Below are 21,274 nucleotides of genomic sequence, written 5' to 3'. Positions count from 1 at the left end.
GCATCATAGGCTCAGACACATGAGTGAAAAGGGGATGAAGATTCTTCACTCAAGGAATTTGTTGCCAGGTTTGAAGAATGTTGATTTGGACTTCTGTGAGAATTGCATTTATGGAAAACAGAAGAGAGTCAAATTTCTCAGAGTTGGGAAAGAAAAGAAGAATGAAAAACTAGAGCTTGTGCATACATATGTATGGGGACCTGCTCAGGTATAATCTCTCGGTGGCTCTCGTTATTATGTTACTTTTATTGATGATGCAACTAGAAAAACTTGGATTTATTGTATTAAGAATAAATCTGATGTATTTGATACTTTCAAGAAATGGAAAGCTTTGGTTGAGATTGAGATAGGAAAGAAATTGAAGTGTCTTATATCAGACAATGGAGGTGAATATTGCAGCAAAGAGTTTGATAGTTACTGTTCAGAGCATGGAATTCGCAAAGAGAAGACAGTTCCAAGAACACCACAAGAAAATGGTGTGTCAGAAAGGATGAACAGAACAATCATGGAGCGTGCAAGGTGCATGAGATTGCATGCAGGATTGCCTTTACAGTTTTGGGCAGATGCTGTAGATACTGTTGTTTATATAATAAATAGAGGGACTTCAAGTTCCTTGGATGGTGGTGTTCCGGAGGAAGCATGGACAGGTAAAAAGGTAAACTACTCTTTTTTAAAGCCTTTTGATTGTGAGGCCTTTGTCCATATTGATAAAGAAAATAGAACAAAGCTTGAGGCAAAGTCAAAGAAATGTACCTTTATTGGATATGGTGTTAATGATTTTGGTTATCGCTTATATGATTACAAAAATCAAAAAATCATTAGGAGCAGAGATGTAATATTCAATGAAAAGGTCTTGTATAAGAATCAGTTGCAGGAAAAGAAGCAAGAAAAAGAAAACAAGGAATATGCAGTTCTTGACGAAATCACTGAAAAAGTAAAGGTGCCTGAAAATAATAATAATCAACAACCATAACAACAACAACCACCACAACAACAACAGGCACCCCAAACCCTGAAAGTGGTGTTAGAAGATCTACCAGGATAAGTAGACCCCCTTAACAATACTCTCCTTCATTATATTATTTATTGTTGACTGATTCTGGTGAACCCGAATGTTATGAAGAAGCAGTGCAGGTAGAAACCAGGAAGAAGTGGGAGCAAGCCATGAAAGAAGAGATGGACTCCTTAGCACATAACCAGACTTGGGACTTAGTCAGGTTGCCTGCAAGTAAAACAACATTGCAAAATAAATGGGTTTATAGGCTGAAGGAAGAAGATGCAGGAAAACAGAGGTACAAATCTAGACTTGTGGTAAAGGGGTTTGCACAGAAGAAAGGTATTGATTTTGATGAAATATTTTCTCCTGTTGTTAAAATGACTTCAATCAAAACTATTTTAAGTCTAGTAGCAGCTGAAGATTTGCATCTTGAGCAATTAGATGTAAAGACAACCTTTCTCCATGGGGATTTGGAGGAAGAGATATATATGCAGCAACCACAAGGATATGAGGTGAAAGGGAAGGAGAAACTAGTGTGCAGGTTGAAGAAGAGCTTGTATGGCTTAAAACAGGGTCCAAGGCAGTGGTATCTAAAATTTGACAAGTCTATGTTTGAACAAGGTTATACTAGATGTCACTCTGATCATTGTGTTTATCTAAAAAAGCAAAATGATGGCAGCTATATTATATTGTTATTGTATGTAGATGACATGCTTGTTGCAAGGTCTAACATGCAGGAAATAAATGTGCTCAAAAGAAAATTGGCAAATTCATTTGCAATGAAGGATTTGGGAGCTGCAAAACAAATCCTTGGTATGAGAATCACTAGAGACAGGAAAAATCGCAAATTAACATTGTCTCAGAATGAGTACATATAAAAGGTGTTGAAAAGATTTAATATGCATAATGCAAAACTAGTTAGTACACCTTTTGCTAGCCATTTCAAACTTAGTAAGGAAATGTGCCCAAAGACCCAAGAAGACATGGATTATATGTCTAAATTTCCATATGCATCAGCAGTTGGAAGCTTAATGTATGCAATGGTCTGCACAAGGCCTGATATTGCACATGCAGTGGGAGTTGTAAGCAGGTACATGAACAATCCAGGAAAGGAACATTGGATGGCAGTGAAATGGATTCTCAGATATTTGAAAGGTACCACAAATCAAGCATTATGCTTTGGTGGTTCAAACATTTCTCTACAGAGATATGTTGATGCAGATATGGCAGGTGACAGAGATAACAGAAGGAGCACTACAAGATATGTATTTATTGTAGGTGGAACAACTGTCAGTTGGGTTTCAAAAATCCAAAGTGTTGTTGCACTTTCAACAACAGAAGCAAAGTATGTTGCTGCTACAGAGGCTAGTAAAGAAATAATTTGGTTACAAAGGTTTATGGGTGAATTGGGTAAGGAGCATGATATGGGCACGTTATAAAGTGATAGCCAAAGTGCCATTCATCTTGCAAAGAACTCAGCATTTCATTCCAGAACTAAACACATACAGCTCAAGTACCATTTCATACGATCGATGTTGGAAGATGGAGAGTTGAAGCTGGAAAAGATACACACTAGCCAGAATCCTGCAGACATGCTAACAAAAGTTGTAACCAGGGAGAAACTGAGAACATGCTCAGTTTCAATTGGTCTTCAAGGATGACGATGAAGATGAGAAACAGTCAGGTCCAAAGAGGAGTCATTGTCCAGCAAATGAAGCAGCGTTGGAGTTGCTACAATCATTCTCCAAGTGGGAGATTGTTGTGTGTGGAGCATGATTGTTCAAAGGTCTTTGTTTCAGCCGGATGTATACCCCAGGAAGTTTTGTACACCCCTCCATGCGGGGGGGTGGACTTGTCCCCCCCGCAGGGGTTCAGGGGGGACCGATCCCCCCCGGCTGGGGGGTCCGGGGGCCAGCGGTCCCCCGAAGCCAAAAATAAATGTAAAATTGCCTTGTAAAAGTATAGTAATTTCTAGTCAATCTGGGCTGTTCATTAGGCGGATGATCTGACGGTAGAACTTATGTTTAGTTTAAGGTTTTTTGCCCTATAAGGCAACCCCTCTCTTTGTATGAGGGCATTGCATTTGAAGTTGTGAAATCGATGTGTATTCTGAGCGAGAAATAGAGAGGTTAGACTGTGAGAGAAAACAAAGGATATTACAGCGGATCTGTTGTAGGTTGTGTCTCTTCATTTTGCTGGAAAATAGAAAGGAAGGACTGGCTGTTCGGGGTGGACGTAGCCCAAACTGCGTGAACCACGTATATCTGTGTCTCTCTTGTTTTATGCATTTTCTGTGTTTATATTTTTGCAATATTTTATGTGTTCCATTGCTCCATAATATATAATTTTCTAACACAAAGCAATTCTGAGCACTTTCATTTTTTAGCTAAAACACTGATCCCTAATCATTTCAGGCTAAGGTTAACAATTTTTTACCACCACAATTTTTTAGATGACACTCTCCCTCAAGACACGTAGACAATTAGGGATAGTTTCAAATATTTATAAAACATAATTTTGGTCTACCTTATTGACTTTCTGTGGAAATATCTATGGCTACTTTTCATGAGAAACCATCCCCACTTAGTTCATGATAAGGTTTTTTAAACATGAAAACTGACCATCCTTGTTAGAAGAAAATTCAGTTTTTACCATAAAGATTTTGAATCCCTTCCTCGTGGGGTAGACTCATATTCTAGCATTTCTGGCTTAATAAATACACAATAATTTCCTTGTATTCTTTTCATTAGATTATTGTGGCTCTCTTTGCTCCATGATGTACTCTTTGTTAGTTGTGGTAGTATTTGATGCATTTCTTAAAGAAGGCACTCTCCCTCAAGACACTTAGACGATTAGGGTAGTTGAAAATAGTTATAGAACACAATTCCACTCTCCCCTATTGGCTTTATGTGGAAATATCAGTGTAAGGCTATTTTTTATAAGAAACCATCCCCACTTAGTTCATGAGAAGGCTTGTTAAACACGAAAACTGACCATCCTTGTTAAATCCAAATTCAGTTTTTACCGTAAAGATTTTGAATCCCTTCCTCGTGGGGTAGACACATATTCTAGCATTTCTGGCTTAATAAGTACACATGAATTTCCTTGTATTCTTGTCATTAGATTATTGTGGCTCTCTTTGCTCCATGATGTACTCTTTGTTAGTTGTGGTAGTATTTGATGCATTTCTTAAAGAAAATGCAGGACTCTGTCAAATTTCAAATAACTTAGGCTTAAAACAAACACTGAAATAGTGGATTTTAAATTGCTATATTCAATACCAAACTTATCTTAATTTATTGAACAATGGGTCGAGTGGTTAAACCAAAGCACAGATGCCCGTCTGCCAAGAATTTTTGGGCATGGTTTCAAGTTGAGTTTAACAATTTATAACCTCCCAATTGCTTAGAAATGTACTTTCCTTCAACACACATGGACAATTAGGGACAGATGAAAATAGTTATGACACAAAGTCTAGCTCCCCAAGTCTCCGCTATTAGCTTTCTGTGGAAATATCTAGTGTTACATAGGGACATACTCCCAAGTTTGGGGACATGCTCCTTGCATCCTCAGGACCATAGGCCTCAGGGCCACCTAGCAAAGCATTTCATTGCGTCCTCTCTTTGGAAAAAATACATGAAATGCACAGTGCAATGTTTTGATGGTGTGCAAGGACACTTCCCAAAAAGTTGGGCTTGTGGGTGCCCCCTCCCGAAAAGGGGGACATCTGGACACCTCGCATGTGTTTTTTTTAAACATAAAAAAGTGAGAAAAAAAATGCTAAAAAAGCCTAAATCACCTAACGTAACCTAGTGTCTCTACACCATTTCCATCTCCATTTGAAATTTACACTTACCATTCAAAATTCTCTGTAGAGGTTCGGTTCAATGAAGGCAGTGAGGTTATGTAATTCAACTAAAACATGCCAGAATCGCGATCTACTTTGTTATAACTTCTAAATTACAACATTACTGAATCATGGTGCCTGGAAATGGAACTCTTCATAATCCTCAACTGCAAGTCACGCACTATAATCTGTTACTTCAAAACTTGGCATATAAAATCCCTGCTTAATGCAAAGGATAAATGTGGATGTCCCAAACAACCCAGAAATCAATACTATCATTGTAAGTCCTTAAGGCTGCAATGGCAGTTCTACTCATCAGAAGCAAGAAACCAAGATCATTTGTGAATTCCTCAAGCCACTAGAAATCCAAGACTTGTTCCTGAAAACACTACAAGGTTGTGGACATTTAAGGGTTTGGAAGCCAATTGAAACAATAACCTTGCACATAGTTCCCTACTAAGATTCAAGCTACAGAGATCTTTTATTCATAGATGGTAGGTAATTTCACATACACATTCTCTTTATTCTCAATCAATAATGCCTCAAATTTGCAATAATAATAGAGTTGTGTCCAAGCTCAAAAGGCCACATTAGACTTCAATAATTAATTTAGCACATCATTAAATATTAGGTTCTCAACGCCTCTGGTTAGTGTTTCAAAATTTTTCCACCCAGACATGATCTCAGAATGAATTAATTTTCATGCATTAATTCCTTCATTGTTTGGCACAGGTCTATTAGGATAGCTTGTAGTATCTTTAAAAACCAGAAGGGGCTGTACTGATATGCCTTCCTATGTTTATGTTGAATCTAGAAGAAACCCTGACATTTTTTTCTTTTAGAATTTTGGACATGACTTATCTTGAGTCTTTGAGTTATCCTTCTCTTTGGAATGTCATATTGTGCTTAATTTTTTAGGGTCTTTAGAAACATTCAGACTATTGTTCGTGAGAGAAGAAAAGACACATGATGACCTTATATAGTTGTATTCAACTAAAGTCTTTGTTTAAGACTATATAGTTGTATTCAACTAAAATCTCTATTTAAGACTATATAGTTGTATAATTGTATTCAACTAAAATCTCTGTTTCAGACTATGTTGTGTCTTGTGCATCTTTGTGGGACCTATATTCATAATGTTAACTCCATGTCTCTTATAATTGCAGGAGGTGGACGATTTTACATCCACAAGAACTAGTTTCATATCAAAGGGCTGGAAAAATACGGAAAGCAGCTCTGATATCCAATTTTGTTGGTCGGAAGAAGGAAATGCGTACAATTGGTCCTAGTGATTTTGTTCCAGAACAGGAGGGAGGGTCATGTTTTGAGGCAAATGGAGATAAGGGGGAAGAGCCATGGTATCCATTTCATATTATTGCCAGTTAGTTCATCATGGAAAATTAAATGCTTTTGATTATGGTGTTCAAATGGTTCCATGGTTTTCCATGCTTGAAAAGTTGGAATTGGACTCAGAATCAATTTAGGAACTAGTTTACTAGAAAATACATAAAATATTGATTATATATATGTTGAATTGGCCTATCAGACTAGTTCTGTACTGAACCAACCAGTTTGATATGGAACCAATCACTAAACCAGTTCAAGGGCCAGACCATCCTCTTTTAGGGTCAAACTAGTTGAATTGGCTGGTTCTGGTTTTGGTTTGGTTGGTTTTAAAAACCCTTGTCCTTTGAAATAGATTTTATCATTTTAGGCAATTCTCTTGGAATTTTTACATTAGATTCTGAGAACTTTGACTAGAGTTGAAATTGACATTTTCCAATAATTATGTCTTATGATATTTATGTTTGGATTATGTTGCCCTTGTTGGTCAGTGGTCTTGGTGTTTAGAAGAGAGGTCAACCTTCACGTGCAAATGATAAGAATACAGAGCCCAAGTAATACTATGTATTGCAATAGTTTATTTGAGTGTGTTCATCAAAGTTTAATTTGACTTGTTTATCTTATGTTGCAATTCAATTCTTTTCTTTGTCCATCGGAGTTACGAAAATAAATAAAAGTTTTCATACAAGTATGCAAGAGGATTACCAGAAGTATAGGTATGTAGTTATTGGTAGACATGAGAGTGTTGAGATCATTTCATGTTAAGAAAACTTATTGTAACCATGTTATGTGCTTAACTCTGCAGTGAGGAACCCGTTGGCCAAAATAAGTACTTGCTTGGTTGTGTCTTCCACATGATTGTCCTAAAACAGTCTGCCAATTGTCAATTCACTAATATCCTATTTGGGTGTGAGAATACACCTTGTGATGCAACAAGAAATTCCATTTGGTCTCTACCTCTCCTTTCTCCCACATCCTGCATACCCTTTCATCCCATTCTTCTTTGGGTTGTTCACACCTTCTTGTTTCTCATCTCAGCCCACGAGAGTCAGTTCTTAGTTGTACAATGAGCTATTATTTGACCTTTTCATGCAGGGATACTATATTTCAAGTAGTCTTGGGCCCAGATTTTTTCATTTGTGTTGAAGTTGTCTATATGATTTTGTTGCTTCCTCTTGATCTGTCTCTTCCATGTACTTTGGTATCTTAATGAGATGTTACTAAATTCCAATGTTGAATCTCTTTTTGTAGGATGAAAATTATTGGCCATTGATGCCCCCATTAACATCATATGGCTATGGAAGAGAGCATCCCAGGCCATTTATGGCAGTCTTATTCACAACATCTTCAAGGCATTGTGATTAAAAGGCATGGTGAAACTTTTCAGATTACCATATTTATTAGATTTACACAAAACTAATTTATTAATCTCACAATGCTTTGAATGTATCATCATTATCGAACGTAATTTTATATCCTTGGTTCTTATGTTGTTTTCTAAATATTTGAATATTATGATGTGTAAGGGAAATCATGGTAATTGTTTAGAGGCCAAGATGCAACCAATCAATCATTATGTTAGTAGGAGGTTTACTTCCTATAGACCCTAAGAATCATGGTATATTGGGGTAGGTTACCCACCCACATGTATGGGTAACCATAGGATATTTTTTCTTCTATGATGCAATTTGCTAGCCAACTGTCATACATTATTTATTATATGTTGTTTTTTTTCTTTTATTTTATTTTCACAAGTTATTTACAACTTGAGCTTTTTGGCATGTAACTTAGCATGATTGTGCCTAAGTTTTTCCTAAAGGTTGAATACTAAGTCCTAAGGTGTTTTTTTCTATGGTGACATTTTATTTTTGTTTATACATGTTATCTTGCCACATAGTGGCCACTATCGCCTAACTAAAGAAAACTTGTTTGAGTTTCTTGCTTTTTTGGGGAAAAATGACATTGGCATTATTGATGTTGGGGTATATGTTGTATAAATTATTTATAGCCTACTTTAGTTTATATTTCAATGTTCATCGTCTTTCATGGCTTATATTTTGCATTATATCTTCTTCATTTTTAGAAGAGGAACTTAGTGTTGATGGTAAGAAGCGAGAATTGAAAAAAAAGGAGAACAATAACACTGGAGTCACAAATGTAGAAAGAGAGAGAAGAAAACTCGTCTAGCCCTTAAAAGCTAATATCTCGCATGAGACACACACATACAGACTGATGATCAAATATTTAGAGTTGTTGAATTCACATACATTGCCTTGGCAACACAATGATAATTTTTTGAAGTGATGAAACAATATTTCATGTGTAAATTGTAGTCCAGCCAATATTAAGTTGGAGACTCATATTGTAATACTTGACATTTTATATAATATAATTTATGTGATTGAAATTATTTATAGTTGCACTTGATATTATTTAATATTGTAATTAACATGTGTAACTGTGCGTTTTCATATTAGATGAACATGCACATTGTATGACATTTTTTTTAAATTTAATTGTAAAATCATACCAATTAATTTATGTTGATTAATAATAAACACATCTAAAACTACTAAATTAGTAGTTTATATTGATTAATGATGAACACCAATAAAATGAATATATGACTAAATTAGTTGTTTATAATGATTATTAATGAAAATAAATGAAATTAATATAAACTACTAAATCGGTCATTTATATAGTGAATATGAAACTACAAAAAATGAGAAACAACTACTACAAAGGATAAATTTGTGATTGCAAATTACGACTAAATTTTGCATATATGCAACTATTAGTAGCCAATTTACGGTATCTTATAACATGAGCAAAATTCAATCATATTTCTTTGGTCATTAATCGGTTTCAAACGATGACTAACAGTTGCATTTATATGACTATTAGTAACTAATTTATAGTATCTTATAACACAACCAACATTTTGGTCTTATTTCTTCAGTCATTAATTTGTTTTTTTAGGTGATCATATAGTAATATATTTTGTTGAATATTTAGTCATTAATTATGACAATTAATGACTAAATTAATCACTAAATATACTACTAGACAATAACATTGAGACAACTAATTAATCATTAAGCTAAAAACGACTAAAAGTTGGTCGCATTATAAGATATTGTAAATTAGCTATTATTGGTCACTGACTAAAAAATGATCGTTATATGCAAATTTTGGTTATTTTTTTTAGTAACTAATTAGCATTTTTCTACTAGTAATTGTATTTATTGTCTAAGGAGGTTTCCCCCGCTAAGTGGACTACAATTATTAGTTTCTTATCATTTCTAAGGTGCAAGGATCATAGCATTTGGGATTATAGTTCTTGTTCCTAAGGTTTTGATGTTTCAAACAGATCATCTTGGAATTTTCACTATAACTTTTTTTTGGGAGGTTTAGATGGTGAAAACCTAACGAATATTGAGAAGACATATTAAGCAATCTATGACTCAAGTTTCAAATCTTGGTTCACTATATTTTTTGAGAGATGTTATAAAATATATGTGATAGAAGAAGGTAAGAAAATGAGAATGTCATGGATTTTCTAACATAATTAAATTTAGGTTGAAATTAACACAAACTTGATCTATAAATAACATATTTCTTTAACTACAATATTTTATGTACTAAATTATGAATAACACATTTCATTAACTACATTAAAATGTAGTTATTTTATGTAGTAAATTAAGATATAGTAATATAAGCTTTTGTAAAGTAAAAACAATCATATTATAAACCCATTCTAATATCATTATAATTTCATGGATGCAATGTTCTATGAGTAAAACCATTAATTAGGGTTAATATTTTTCCTTTCTTTTCCAAAAAACAATGTAAACAACAGCAAATTGAATTCTTTCATTAACTATTTGATTTTAATATAGTTATTTACAATGTACATATACATAGATTTTAGTAATGCTTCATTTATTTTGCATAAATGTTTCATGAATAGTTTCAAGTTTCCTAATATATGTTTGAATAATATTTTGTCATTAAATACCAACTCAACATCATATTTTTTCTCTTAAATCATTTTCCTATTAAATTAGTATATAAATTTCTGCATTTGTTATCTTGAAATATAATTCTAGTAAATTGAATAATCAAAATATGTAATTTTTACCACAAAGTATTTATCAAATTATAATAATTATTATGATGATTAACATTCACTGAGACCAAAATTGGCTTATCAAATCTAAAGAAGGAAGATATTACATGGAATTCTTTAGAATTTTATTTCTATAATAAAGAAAAAAACATTAAGAGGAGTGTTCAAAGATCACTATAGAGTTATTGAGTTAAAAGGTTAGGCAAGTTGGTAGTGACAAATATCTTGAAAGTAACATCTAATTTGAGTAAATGCTGGACAATTTAAGTGTTTTTCATTTTCAACATTTCTAGTGTCACAAAGGTGATAGACTTTTTCATCCCACAATGTTATAGGAATTGACCAAAGTTCAAATTCACTATGAAGGTTATGAGAATGTCCTTATTTTAACAACGTTTATTTTTTTCTTTATGCTAGTCATGACCGAGAGATACTTTTGATTTTCTAAATTAGGGTTGATTGTCTCCTTATAATATCTTAATTTTTTTCCTTTTTAGCTCTTTAATACATCACAATTTCTCAAAAAAAATCATGTAATAATATTTTTAATATTTATCATTATCCTATAAAATAATTTCTTTTTTGATTCCCAAATGGTTTAGTTAGGATTGGGTATCCTTATGTTATTCTAGCTTGAGCCAAACATGGTCTTGGTTAGAATTTAGGGCTATTTTAGAAAGCCACTTGTCTTCCATGTTCTTTAATTTGTTCTTGCACATTAGTTACTTGGTCATAGTCATTCTCTCAATGGGGAGAACGACAGCTTCAATGAAGAGGATAGAATAGGGTGTATTTTCTTTAATTTTGTGATTATATATTATAAAATGTTTTTGGATATGAATCATATTTCTCCAAAACTTTCTAGTAATACCCCATCCCCAAACCTCACATCTATATAAAATAATAAAGACAACAAGAGTTTTCGAGAAGCTTTTTTAATCCCATATCTAAAAATTAGTTAATTTACCGTTGTTTCCAAACCCATATACATGTTTATTTGCCTTATAGTTGAAGTGATTTTTTTTAAATTATATTTAATATAAACATAGGGTTGATAGGTTCCATTAAAATTTAGTTTTGTAAACTAAGTGTATTAATAATATCAAATGTAATCACGTTACACATTCTTCTCTCAATCGAATTAAGATTTCTAGAATTTTATTTCAAGAAATGCTATGGGGATGCAAACTTCAAAACCGAAATAAAAGCAACAAAATCTCAGGTATTGAGTCGTGCATTTACAGCACGATACAAATAGATTGAAATTACATTACACCGTCACTGCAAACTTCTCATATCATATTGGCAGTGTAGACTACACCACATCTCACAATATATGGAGAACCATCGTCAATATATCACTGTGGACCTCTGTTTTTTATAGAAAGTACATAAAAGATCATGAACATATGTGTTGCTATTGCTCAACTGCTGGTTCTTCCTCATCAACCTTTGAGTAACTTTGTTCTTTTGATTGAATCGGTTTATTAGTTGATTGAGGTAGGAATGGCTCAAACGTCATAGCAATTACTATGAAGAGGATTACATTTAAGAAAAAGAAAACAATGTGATTTCCTGCCAATTGTGATAAAAAAGCGTGTTACACATTAGAAACTTGATAAATCAATTTTATGAAAATTACTAATTGTATGTTAAATTAAAAATAAATAGTGCAATTAGATAAGAGAAAATATATTATAGAAAATTGGAACATAGGTAAAACTTTTATAATAAATATATTTAGAGCAAATTAAAAATTTCCAGATATTTTATTATGCTAATTCTCCTTTTTTGAAATTATGACTAAAATATTAATGAATATTTTACAACTGAACTCTCTTATGTGAGACTCAATACAATACACTGTGAAACCAATATTAGTAAACCTCAAACTTATTTGTAAAGAGGATTCAAATACGTAAAGTGTTAGATATTTGGTTTTTGCTGATTTAATAAGGTCAATGGTCACTTTTTCATTTTTGGAATGTAAAACTTTGATGTATCTTATCACTATTGTATCATTTTGCATGATTATGTAAATGCCAAATTGAACCCTTCAAATATTTTGATATGGTTCCTTATGTTTTGATGGGATGGATATGGGTGCACCATATCACTATATTTTTTAATTGAAGGATGTTATGTGTTGTGTTTATTGCATATTAATATAAAACCATGTATCGATAACTTGTCATATATATGAGGGTTTAATGATGACCTATAAATTACCTTAAGAAAGATTCCATTCTCTAAGTGAGGCTATGGTAATATACCTAAAGGATGGGTGTTAGACTACATTTATTAATGGTGGATTGAACCTTTACCATTAAAAAGGCCAATAATTGATTCCATTTCTTGGAACCTTGGAGTCAATAAATAGATATCATGCATTGGAATCTTACAAAAGAGGAGAATATGATTTGGCTTAGTCAAAAGGCCTTGAATTTGGTAAGAAAGAAGCACACATTTATATAGCGAACTTAATTTGATACAAAGATGAACATATTTACTAAAAATATGTAGTTTTCACTATCAATTTTCTTTAAAAATATTGTTATATGAGTGGTTGTTAAAAAGGAATGTATTGCGAAAAAAGGTAAATTGTGATACAATTTGTAGCTAGGAAAGAAACCAAAATCAATATTGTTATATGAGTGGTTGATAAAAAGAAATGAATTGCGAAAAAGGTGAATTTTAATACAAATTGTAACTAGGAAAAAAACCAAAATAAAAGCTAGCATAAACTAGATGAAGTTTGAACCCACAATATTGTTATTTGGGAGAAGAATGTAATGATGGATATATGGAGAAATTTGTTTTCAACACTTATTATTCCTTAGACAAGTTCAAGAAACGATTTCTATGTGAGCCAAGAGGGAGATTTGTGCAAACCATTCTATCACTAATAAATTTCTTGTTAAATAAGAGGGGTGCAAAGTGCCCAAGTCACAAACGAGATGGTAGCACATAGTAAGCATGTTGGGGATGAGATATATTGATTCACAATAATATGATATAATAATATTGTGGACCATAGTAAATGAAGTGGGATTTTTTCTTCAATTTAGATATCATGATCTAGAGGTACCTATTATGTCAAATTTGCACACAATTTGCACCTGGGCTCATTCATTGAGATGTGGCATATCCATGGGCCATGAAGATCATCAAATATTCATCTAATGTTAGAAGAAGTGATTAACTTTATTGGCCATTTTCATACAACAATATGTTAGGAGTGTTTGAACCTAGGTTTAAGTAATGAAAGTTATTTTCTTTAAAGTTTTAACAACCTAACCACAACTTGCTTGATGGCAAGAGAGTTGTATTCAATAATCAAAACTTTGTTTTATTTCTATCCACCGCCATGTTCATTTGTATATGTGTCCGCGCCCCATAAATTAATATGGTATTAGAGAAATATCAATCCAAAGTATGCTTTTGAATGGAGATTATTTTCATCAACAATTGTACATGAGAATTGGGAAATTAACAACATAAAACAAGGAATTTACATTGAAGATATATTTTTTTAAATTTTTATCATGCTAAAAAAGGTTGCATCATTTCAATTTTACAAAGGCTCTAACATCAAACCATCAAGGAATAAACAAAAAAATGAATGATATCCATAAGTGTGATTTCAAGGATGGTGACTACCTAACAAGAACAAACATTCAAAACACCAACCTAACCAATCCACCTTGGTATAGTAGAGAATTGCAAACTAACATTGAAAGTGATGATATTCCCATGATAATAAATGAAATGATGTAGATTTTGTAAAAATATTGGAGCCTATTATTAGACTTTGTTTAATTAGCATGTAGGATATTTTACTTTGGTACACTCTGTTCATTATCCTTATCTCTTTTGGATGACTCGGTTTAAATTTATCACTCACCCACTTGATTGTATATTAAACAAGTTTTATCTCTCTCCATAATTTTGTACTCTAAATATAATAATACAAATGAGAGGATGTGGGCATGGTTCTGACATTTCTCTTCGATTGGCATAGTCACTTGTATGCAAGTCTTTTCCATTGTTGTTATTATGCACCTATCAATTGAGAGTAAAGTTAAAGACTAAAATGGTGCATGGCATGATGAGTATGTTCCAACAACTCACTAACATTCTCAATGAAAACTTCAACATCAACCCATTTCACCAAAAAATTTCCATCACTGTTCTATAAACCTTCAAGAAGAACACTAAATTTTCACCATGTAAATTTGAGGAGATTTACGATGTTAAAAATATGCAACTGTAGTCAAATTCCACTTTGGACAGCTCACTTGATAGAGATAATGATTTTCATTGAATTCCTCTTTTTGAGAGTACCAAAATCAACCTAAAGATCACTCAAATCGGATAAGGGAAAACGTGCTTATGAAGAAAAGCACACATGTGAATATTTGATAAGGTCGGCCCTAAAGCAAAGTGGACCACCTTGAAAGGCTATAAATACAAGTGCCCTCTACCTCATTTAGACACAATGATGAGACACTCCTCTATCTTGGTTTTTGGATCGCACAGTTCTGAGGCTCGTCTGCAAAGGATCATGTTTGCTCTAAGGTGAAATTTCAGGGTCTAAGGCTCACATCTTTGATTTAGGGTTTTGGGCCCCAGTCACAGGGATAAAACATGAAGGATTCAACTGTAGTCGCATGCACAGAAGCTCATCCATGCGACTGGAGCCTTCCAGTCACACGGACAACTCTACATTCATGCGATTGAGGGTTTAGAGTTTCCGTAGTCCATATCTGACCCTAGTCGCTTGCATGCTAGGCTTAAGGGAGTTATTGGGACAACTATAGTCGCTCGCATGTCACCTCCTCCATGCGATTGGGACCCTAAAGATGAAATCTCAGCCTTCCAGAGATTCCGCTCAATGACCGCAAAGTTTGGCAGTTGACTATAGATAGTAACAGTTCATTACAGACTTCAGAATCAAGGTTTGAGTATCTACATTGTTGGGTCCATTTCATGGATGTTGTAGTTGTTTTTTGGTTAGTTGCATAGATGAAGATATGGATCATTGTACTCTCTTTTGCTGAATCATTTGACGACAATCTAAGAAGAAGAATTTGCAAGGGTTTTCCTCATAGTGCGTTTTTCCCTGGTCTTCAACCAATCTTGGTGTCTCTATGTGTGAATGCTTTTCTTCTATTGTTTCTTTTATGTTCCGCTGCATTGATGATGATGGTATTGTTCTGTCTACATAGTTGCGTATGTTACTGAATAATGATGTAAATCTGAATAATGTTATGATGTTATGGGGTGAACTTAATGTGTTAATGAAGAAATGCAATTATCAAAGCAAAGAACAATATATCCCTATGAAAAGTTAACATAGTATCAGAGGGGGGCTGAAGAAAAGTCATGGAGATCACCCCCATGGAGACACCTTCGATGGAACCAAGAGAAGATGGAGAGGACCTAAAAGAATTTTAGGGTTTGAAGAAAACCTTAGGCAATTTGTGTATTAGGGTTTGATGGATATTATGAAGTTAGGGTTTGAGAGAAACCCTTGTTTATGGAAAATATTTGAGATATGAAACCTTGCATGGTCAATGTGAATATGCTCAAGCACTTGTAACAGTTTTGATGAAGCCCTAGATGGGATAGTCTGATAAAGTTGATTGAAATAGTGAATGCATCAAGTGGACTATGGATAATGATGGTTCTTGAAGGTTGGTTCAAGAGGGAGGGGATCACCTCTCATTGAAGATAAGTGTCTCTTGACTTATGATGCTCCTTTATGTCTTTACTTTTGTTTAGACTTATAGATCTGATTATTGTTTTGATCATTACTTATACTTCCTGCATGTGTATTTGAATATATGGATGCTTCTAACCTCCTTAATGAGATGTAATAAGTGGATCATTATTTAGGATCATTTGAGTTACAGGAAATAAAAGCTAGAGTTGCTTATGTCATATGAAAATATGCACAATTATTTGAATACTACAAGGTATGCATGGTATATTATTCCAATATTAGATGGCAAGGTAATCCCTAAGGTATGGTGAGAATATCTCCTTCTCAAATGGTTCATGCATGCATATGAAAGTGATTTTGATTCATGTTTCTTATGATGAAATGGTGCACTTGATATTGAACAAGTGTCTCACTTCTTAGACATAATGAAGTTCTTGATTCTATAAAGCTACTTGAAATATTGGTTTCTGATACATTGGCATACTTTATGTTTGGCTAACATCTATCATTTTGGATATCTTAATCCCATAAAGAAGGCTAGCACCTTGACTCTATTAGATGATACTTTTGACACTTCACATGCATAAGACATAATGGATTTCATATAGAAGTTTAGCTCATTGATTTTTATATACAATACTTTTGATGATTCTTGTGATGATCATGATGAAAGTATGGAAAAAGGATTGACACTCTAGTTGTTTTGGTAAATTTCTATTGAATGAACAGACCTGATCCTATTGATAATGATAAGCATGGTAACCTTGATGATAGAAGTATAACTATGAGATTGATATTCTAGATCTTTTATTAACCGTGGATATGTTTTAATGTGATTAGTAACTATGGCATATGGTAAAAATGAATGCCCTAACTTGATGAATTGACTTGATAGAAGTAATTTTGTGATCATGATTCTTGAAATATGCTCCTATTAGCTATTTGACACTAACCCTTGATGAAAGATTGATTTCATGACGTCATAGTTGATGCTAACATATATATTCATGATGAATATGTGATATAGTTTGACTTTATGATCAAAGATATATGTTGATGCATAATAACATTATAGACAGGTTGATGGCATGAATGAAGATGACTGAAGCTGATTCCCATTCAGAGGGGGAATCTCTCCATAAGATCCATTTTCCTATTATCATTTGCATTATATAAATATCCTTTGTTGTTGAAGTATGATTTATGGGCATGAATAGACAAATATCTGACATTGTTAATCTGCTGCAAAGTTCTGATCTGAGAAGATATAATTTTCCCTTGCTCTAAGCCTCAATCGAACTGAAGCAAGCTTACAGGTGTGTCTGTAGGCTCTCAGCTGCATGGAAGTGAGGTCAAAGGTATTACTAGAGTCTCCCAACCACTCGCATAGAAGACCTATGGGTGTGACTATGCCTGTTGGACATAAAAATGAAGTTTTATGCATGAAATCAGATGTTCTCCTAAAGGATATCAGTCCTATAGACATGAAGTAGACATCAGAAAGATCTATGAAAAGGAAAGTTTGAAAGTTTATTATGATATGAATATATACACTGAACTTGTGTTTGCAGGTGATCGGGACATGCATATAGATATGTCATTATGTTTAAAGTTTTTGCTACAAGAGTTTGACATGATTTGGCTGATTGATATAGATGAGCAATGTCTGGAGTTTTGACATGATGCTTGATAATGACTTAGAAATTTTGAGATATGTTTTGAACTATATATCTCTCTATGATAGAAAATTTGGATTTGACCTAATGACTAATGATTTGATTTGATGACTTATTTTCCTTGATGACAATGATATATGGGCATGGTGACTTTCAGTGGCTAATATTAGTGTTTGATTATGGTTTTGTATTGGCCTCATTGTTATTAGCACATTGGTTGAAGTATGGACAATTGTGATTCAATGTGAAGCTATCTCTCAATGAATGGATGGAACCTACATAAATTGTTCTTGGTGTATGCATTTTCATCTAGTGACTTATATTATGATCATGAGGATGACTTGATACCATTTGGAAAATGATAACTTGTTGGCATGACAATAGATGAAGTCATGACTTGATGAGAGCTCTACTTGTCATCTAGTCTAATGAATTTGATACTGTGATATTGTGATGATTTTGATATTAGTTCTGATCTGGCATCTAACTTTGATAAGTTGACTTAGTTGATTTGATTGCACAATATTGATTTATGTGAGGTTGAGCATATTGGTTTGGAAAAGTGTTATGTTTGTAGAGAGATTTGAATGAAGCTAGCTCCCTAATCCAGATATGTCTGCATTGACAGTTATCTGGTGAAGTCAAGATGATGTATTGATCCAAACCTATACTTCAAAAGTGTTCCAAGGTATGAATTTGATTATGGTTTTGGTTTTATACTGATGATCTACTCTTGACAGGAAATGAGCCTATGATGATCAAAGTAAGAGGGAGATGGATTCCAAAGCTCGAAATACTAAATCATGGCATGATGAATCGATTTTTGAAGTTGGGAAAGAAAATCTATATTGAAAAAACTATTGAAGAAGTATTGGAAAGTGGAAATACAAATCCTTGGACACTCCGATTGAATTTCAAGAAGTACTGAAAAGATATTGTTGAACGCATCTTGGCAGCTAACAGTTGATTGAAGCATTGATGTTTTGTTTTGAACATCCATCCGTATATATACATGATGTGCATAGAACCTGAGTTGATTCATGATTGAGCCGCTTCATTCACATTGAGTTGCTACGTAACATCCTTAAAATTACTTGCATGGGACGATCTTCAAGTGATATGTGACTACTTGGGTGTACTGATGATGATTAGATCGTTATCGATGAAATGAGAAAATTTGGATGCCGCCTTAGAGATCTTCTATGATATCTTGGATGAGTGGTCTAGGTCCATAACATGACCAAGGTTGAATACGATGATGCTAGCATGACTGGCCATGTGGCAGGATGAAGAAGCTCCTTGGAGAGTTGTCTGAGCAGGATTTGTATATGACATGGATACATTATGATGACAAAAAGTGGGAACTGATTGGCATATAATCTCGCATATAGCTAGGACTGAGTTACCTTCATATATTGAGATAGTGTTGTTGTACGATACAAGCTTAAGCTTGTGGTTGGCACCTCCTTGAGAGGGAGGATGAATATGGTATTATTTTGTGATATATATATATATATATATATATATATATATATATATATATATATATATATATATATATATATATATATGATTGTTTATGTTCTAATATGATATTTGATTTGATGTCCTGTATGAACAAGAGACAATTGCTATTGAGACATGATGATTACCAGATATGAGCATGATGATATGTTTCTGATCTACAGAGAGCAGGATTGATCGAGAACATTGAACCAACTCTTCCTCCCCTATCTGAGCTCCCAGGGTGTGGAATTGAGATAGAGGGCTCCTGGGGTTGAGGGAACTCTGGAAAATAGGGTATTACCCCTATCTGTTACCATTAGGGTTGGAGTCAACCTATCTTGGTCTTTATAGAGTATACCCTAGTTGACATCATACCCACAAGTTAGACTTCTTAGGATTGGCCCTCCCCATCTGGCCAACAGGTTGAGGAGGCTTGGAGGCATGTGATCCTTACCTCTTGGTAAGTCGGGTATCTCATCCAAGCTCAGATTATGATGCAGGTGTTCTACCACATGACTATTGAGGGTCATTGTTGGGAAGATCAGTAGGCAATAGGATGGGTTGAGTAGTAGCTCCCCTATATCACCTATTGCTCGATATGGGGTTGTAGTAGTAGCTCCCCCATGATATTCTAGGTTGAGTAGTAGCTCCCCGATGTGGTTCCAGGTTGAGATGTGCTCCCTGATGATATGCTCTCCTATGTTGATGTGGGTCGTAGATTTGACTCCCTGCCGATATTCTGGGTAGTAGCCCGCAGACAGAGATTCCGGGTAGTAGCTCGATGAATAGAGGGTAATAGCTTACGCTCCCCTTCGATGACAAATTCTTCTTCTAGATTCGAGACTGTTCAACATATGAGAAGGGACAATCAAGATGAGATACTTGAGATTGGATATGATTTGATGATAGGATACACATGACATGATGCAGGTGGAATTCTCCCTAGTTGAGAGGGAGTGTTAAAAATATGAAACTGCAATCAAATTCCACTTTGGAAATCTCACCTAATAGAGATAATGATTGCATTGAATTCCTCTTTTCGAGAGGACCAAAATCGACCTAAAGATCACTCAAATCGAATAAGGGAAAGTGTACTTATGAAGAAAATCCCACATGCATATTTGATAAGGTCAACCCTAAAGCAAAGTGGACCACTTTGAGAGGTTATAAATACAAGTGCCCTCTACCTCATTTAGACACAATGATTAGATGCTCCTATATCTTGGTTTTTGGCTCGCACAGGTTTGAGGCTTGTTCGCGGAGGATCAAGTTCGATGTGAGGTGAAATTACAAGGTTTGAGGCTTGCATCTCTAATTTAGGGTTTTGGGCCCCATTCACAGGCACAAAATAGGAAGGATTCGACTGTATTCACACGCATAGAATCTCATCTGTGTGACTGGAGCCTTCCAATCACACAGAAAACTCTACATCCATGTGACTGGGGATTTAGGATTTCTGCAGTCTAGATTTGACCCTAGTGGTTTGAACGCCAGGCTTAAAGGAGCAACTGGGACAACTATAGTTGATCGCATGTCACCTCCTCCATGCAACTGGGACCCTAAAGATGAAATCTTAGCCTTCTGAAGATTCTGCTCAATGACCGAAAGGTTCGGCAATTGACTACAGACAATGACAGTTCATTACAGACTTCAGAATCCGTATTTTTGAGTATATACATTGTTGGGTCCATTTCATGGATATTGTAGTTGTTTTGTTGGTTAGTTGCACAGACGAGGATATGGATCATTGTACTCTTTTTAGCTGAATCATTTGATGACAATCTAAGAAGAAGAATGTGCAAGGGTTTTCCCCATAATTGGTTTTGCCCTAGGCTCCGACCAATCCTGGTGTCTCTATGTGTGAATGCTTTTCTTCTATTGTTCCTTTTATGTGCTACTGCATTGATGATGATGATATTGTTCTTTCTACATAGTTGCATATGCTACTGAATAATGATGTGTTAAATTTGGCAACTAGGGCCAAACTCCATGTGGGTCAGCTTATTTAAGGCAACTAATATTTTTATTGGATCCCTCTCGTCGA

The 21,274-nt window shown here is 34.3% G+C and overlaps 1 protein-coding gene across 2 annotated transcripts in view; it reads right to left on the bottom strand.

The window, feature by feature from the left end:
• Window positions 1-11,525: 11,525 nt before the first annotated feature.
• Window positions 11,526-21,274, bottom strand: part of LOC149167291 (protein ZINC INDUCED FACILITATOR 1-like) — a 374,552-nt gene continuing 364,803 nt past the window's right edge. Inside the window, exon 17 of one of the 2 annotated variants that reach the window (XM_089432924.1) lies at window positions 11,526-11,898. In XM_089432924.1, the coding sequence (XP_089289050.1) occupies window positions 11,741-11,898 (158 nt within the window). In that variant the 3' untranslated portion in view covers window positions 11,526-11,740. The remainder of the gene's footprint in view (window positions 11,899-21,274) is intronic. The other variant, XR_016260912.1, reaches the window with a different exon arrangement.

Source organism: Pinus tabuliformis, chromosome 5_1 (genome assembly GCF_031772625.1).
Source record: "Pinus tabuliformis cultivar Carrire ecotype Pingquan chromosome 5_1, CPIR1, whole genome shotgun sequence".
NCBI classification, from domain to species: Eukaryota; Viridiplantae; Streptophyta; class Pinopsida; order Pinales; family Pinaceae; genus Pinus; species Pinus tabuliformis.
Note: the sequence above shows the minus strand (reverse complement) of the source record. Positions and strands in the feature narration are given on the sequence as shown.